General features: G+C 31.8%; 1 protein-coding gene across 1 annotated transcript; it reads left to right on the forward strand.

The window, feature by feature from the left end:
* The first annotated feature begins 548 nt into the window (after positions 1 to 548).
* Positions 549 to 2,820, forward strand: LOC136233332 (SUPPRESSOR OF GAMMA RESPONSE 1-like). Its single transcript, XM_066022967.1, has 6 exons — positions 549 to 626; positions 1,217 to 1,349; positions 1,417 to 1,603; positions 1,669 to 2,141; positions 2,218 to 2,454; positions 2,537 to 2,820. The coding sequence occupies exons 1-6, from the start codon at positions 619 to 621 to the stop codon at positions 2,594 to 2,596; spliced, it is 1,098 nt and encodes a 365-aa protein (XP_065879039.1). The 5' UTR covers positions 549 to 618; the 3' UTR covers positions 2,597 to 2,820.
* The last annotated feature ends 1,502 nt before the right edge of the window (positions 2,821 to 4,322 follow it).

A 4,322-nucleotide genomic window follows, 5' to 3' on the forward strand; every position in this document is an offset into this window, starting at 1 on the left:
GTTGCTGATAAAAGGGGACATGTGTGAAGTGTAGATGACAAGATTCATGACCGATAAGACAATTTGATGAATTATTTCTGAAATTGACCCAATTTATCTATGTTAGGATAAAATTGCTCTAGGTTTCTAACGTTAGGGGGTAAAATTGCTCCTGGCCCAAAACATTAGGAGTATTTTTACACCTTAACCCATAATTAAATAATGAAAAATAAATATATTTAAATTTTGTATTAAGTAGAGACAAAATTGATATGGTTTGAAAACATTTAGAATAAGTTTGTAGCTGCCTTATCTATAATATGTAATACTAATAGTGTGTAATTTTGTTATAACCGCGTAAGATTTGAATTAACAGAAGAGAATGTTAACGGGTTAAATAGAAGAGTTTGTAGGTAATGCTTGGTAGGCAAGCCAGATTTGCATTTATTTACAGTATTGACACTATACCAGCTCGTATCCCTAGTAGTTGTTCCATTGGGCCCATAGTCTTTCCCGCTCTTTTCAGACATCTTTATTTATATTTGGATTTACCTTAGTCTAGTGGAGAAACGAAGGGAGGAGGAGACTAATATAAAGCTTACAACACACACTAGTTTCCTTCTCTGTTTCTGTTTAGGCATGGCCAGGTAAGCTTGCGATCGAATCTAGTTAATTAATTAGTTTTGATTTCAACAAATCATCTCTACACGAACTCAGCTAAATAATCGATCTTAACTCAACAAGTTTTTTTTGTTTTTGTTTTTTTTTCTATTTTGTTTTATGGGTCATAAGGTTGAGAGAATGCATTTTTATCAAAAAGAAAAGGTTTTCCCTTTCTGGGTTCTTTCGAATTGGTTTTAGTACTCCACTACTTGTGCTGCCTGCCGATGATGATAGAGGAAAATGGTGTTCTAAGGAAGGGATTTGCACAATGAGGAAATTGGTGGCTTAGTTTTTTACCCTTTTTTGGGTAACATTTCCAATTTCTAAGAAACTCATCATTATTCTGTTTTTTCTGTTTTAAGACCAAACATGTTGATAGGAGAGCATAGAATAGATATATAGGTCTTTTATGACGTTGCACAAAATAGCTATGAAGCCAATGCAGTATATTTTGTATTGCATTTTCTAAAAAGAAGAATGAATGGAAAAGAAAACTAAGTTTGGTCATGTTTCTTTTATATTGAACTATAATTAAAGGTTAGGTTATATTTTGATACCATATACATATGTGCAGGTCTTGGCTTATTGATGGTAGAACAATTGCAAGTAAAGTGAAAAATCCAACTCCATCTACTGATTATCAAATCAAAGATTATGGAGCTAAACGTGAATGTCCAAATTGCCAATATTTTATAGACAACAGTGATGTAGGTACTTTCATTTTTGCTTTCATTTCTGTTATGTCTTCTTACTTTTGGGCCTTATCCTCTTCAGGTTTGCCACGATTGGCCAGGTCTTCCAGCTGGTGTCAAATTCGATCCTTCCGATGCAGAACTCGTACAACACTTGGCTGCAAAATGTGGTGTTGGAGATTCCAAACCTCACGCATTTATCGACGATTTCATTCCTACACTGTCTGAAGATGGAGGAATCTGCTATACCCATCCTGAAAAACTTCCTGGTAAGTTTTACACATTGTCAATCAAACTATCATTGTCAATAATTTCTGATCACTTTTCCTTGCAGGTGTTAAGAAAGATGGAACTAGTGTCCATTTCTTCCATAGGACTATTAATGCTTATGCTACAGGTCAAAGGAAGCGTAGGAAGGTCTATAAAGAAGATGGTTCGAATGAGGAGCAAGTTCGTTGGCATAAGACTGGCAGGACAAAGTTTGTGATAGATAATGGAGTTCACAAGGGGTGCAAGAAGATTATGGTACTTTATAAGAGTTCAAAGAAGGGATATAAGCCTGATAAATCCAATTGGGTAATGCATCAATATCATCTGGGAAGGGACGAAGATGAAAAGGAAGGCCAATATGTTGTTTCCAAGATCTTCTACCAGCAGCAGAAACATATTGATGCTATTGGTGATGAAAGTTTGGATGTTTTAGCATTTCAATCTAGTCCAAGGACTCCTAACCCGAATCCCCCTAATCCACCAAGACCCTGGAAATCGGATGTTGCAGATGACAACATATTGCAATCTCCTTTTGAGGTAGTAAAATTCTTGTGTGAAAATAGTCATGACTCCTACTTACTTAGTATTGAAATATGATTGTTTGTGTTAACAGGAAAAGAAAGTAATTGTAGGAGCAGCTACTGATAGGCTTGAAGATGACATGTGGCTGCCTGGTGAATCTCAGGCTGCAGACAATGGGGTTGATGATTCTTTATTGTGCAATGAAATTTTAAATTATTCTTCTGCTATTCTCAATGGCACAGATTGTAAGATTGGTGAGAGTTCAAATAATGCAGCAGAGTATGGAATAGAGGACCTTGAGACACTGGATCCCTATTCCCAGCTTCCTGTAAGCCTCTGATATTTGCCTTGCCTTGGTGATTGCTTCATTTTAAGGAAATTGTACTAATTTGTGTTATGTTGCTGTGCAGGATCTGCAAATTAGTTCTCAAGATAGCATTTTTAGTTGGATTGATCGAATGTGGAAATGATTGAATGGGAATAGCATTGATCATTTTTGTGGCTCAAAGTGTTGCCACCGAGACCAAAAAAGTTGTTGTATTTCAGCTTTGGGATTTATTGTTTAACTTAAACATATACTTGTGTGTTGTAGCAATGCAATGGTCTCTCTCTCTATATATATAGACAGAGAATCATTAATGTAAAAAAGTGTTCTTTCTTTGCTGTATTAAATATAATGCTAGTGATGTTCTTGTTGACATACAACAAATATGCACTGCATTCATGTCTTATTATCTTGTATATCTTATCAAGATAATACTGGCTTTGTGTTTGCATTTCAAGATTGAATTAACACTTAATTTCTTATAATTTTATGCACCTATTCTTCATCTACAAACCAATCAATTTGTGATTAAAATTAAATTTTCTACAACTTTTTGCTTTTTTACTTCAAAGATAAAATTAGTTTTTGTTGTATTTTGAAAGAAATATTAATAGTGAGACTAAACGGTTGGCGTTCTTTTATGGCAAATTAAAAAATTTGAGTTTGTAACTTTTGTATATATAGCAAATTTTAGTCAGTTTTGATCACATGCACCTTAATGAGCATGTAGAATTTGCTCATTCACCGTTAGATCTATGCTTATTAGAATCCTAAGGTGGAGATTCAAAGCATCCTGAGGTTTAGATTTAATAAGCTTATATCTAACGGTGAATGGACAAATTCACTTGCCCATTAAGGTGCATGTGAAAATTACTGAATTTTAGTTGAAAGGAGAGTCACTACTTTCAGAATCTATTGATATTGGAAATTCAACATTCAACATCCAAATTTATGGCTGTAAACTTCAACTAGTTAATAGAATATATTAGAATTACATTTTGGTAGAACAGCACTCATGGTTTAACTTTGGAATAGTTTATAACTAATGTTTTTTTTTTTCAAAATTATCTCTCTATCAAATTTTCCAAACTCATATGCTTCAACAAATCCCTAATTCATATCATCAAAACATAAAAACGTAAAAAAAAATAAGATAAAAAATGCTAAAAACAGGAAAAAATGTGAAAAACAAAAGAGCGTGAAATGTGCAAAAAAACGAGAAAATGAAAAAAAAAACAGTAAAAAAAAGTATCAAATGAGAAAAAAATAGAAAACATACAAAAACATGAAAATGTGAAAAGGGTAAAAAAAAGCAAAAAAAAAAGGAAAGAAAGGAAGATTGAAAAACATGAAAAAACGTAAAAAAAAATCATAAAAAATGTGAAAACATGACTTTTTTTTTTCATTTTTCGTGTTTTCAATTTTCACGTTTTTTTCATTCTTTGTGTTATTCTGTTTTCTTACGTTTTTCTATTTTCAAATTTTCACTTTTTTACCAATTTCCATATTTATTATGTTTTTTTCGCTTTTCAGATTTTTTTTTTCCTTTTTTCATATAGAAAAAATTATTTCTAAAGAATACATATTATATTCTCCTTTTGGCGTTTTGCAAAACCAATTCCAAACCAATTGAAAAGGTTTATGTGATATTTTTTAAATATAATTTATTGTCATTGGTCATTAAATAAACAAATTTGCTTGTTTTATAAGAGGTGAGAGAAATGTTAAAATAAAATATTTCAAGTCCCATTTTTTTTTTTAATGTATTAATATATTAAAATATTAGTTTGGTTCTACTAATGAAAATGATGTCAATTGCAAATTAATTTGTATCAATATAATGTATTTGAGAGTGATTAAAATTCCGATAA

Source organism: Euphorbia lathyris, chromosome 6 (genome assembly GCF_963576675.1).
Source record: "Euphorbia lathyris chromosome 6, ddEupLath1.1, whole genome shotgun sequence".
Classification (NCBI taxonomy): domain Eukaryota; kingdom Viridiplantae; phylum Streptophyta; class Magnoliopsida; order Malpighiales; family Euphorbiaceae; genus Euphorbia; species Euphorbia lathyris.

Excerpts from the sequence above, each read along its gene's own strand:
- LOC136233332 (XM_066022967.1), top strand. Across the intron at positions 1,350-1,416 it reads ATTTTATAGACAACAGTGAT|GTTTGCCACGATTGGCCAGG; the intron begins GTAGGTACTTTC and ends TATCCTCTTCAG. Across the intron at positions 1,604-1,668 it reads CCATCCTGAAAAACTTCCTG|GTGTTAAGAAAGATGGAACT; the intron begins GTAAGTTTTACA and ends TTTTCCTTGCAG.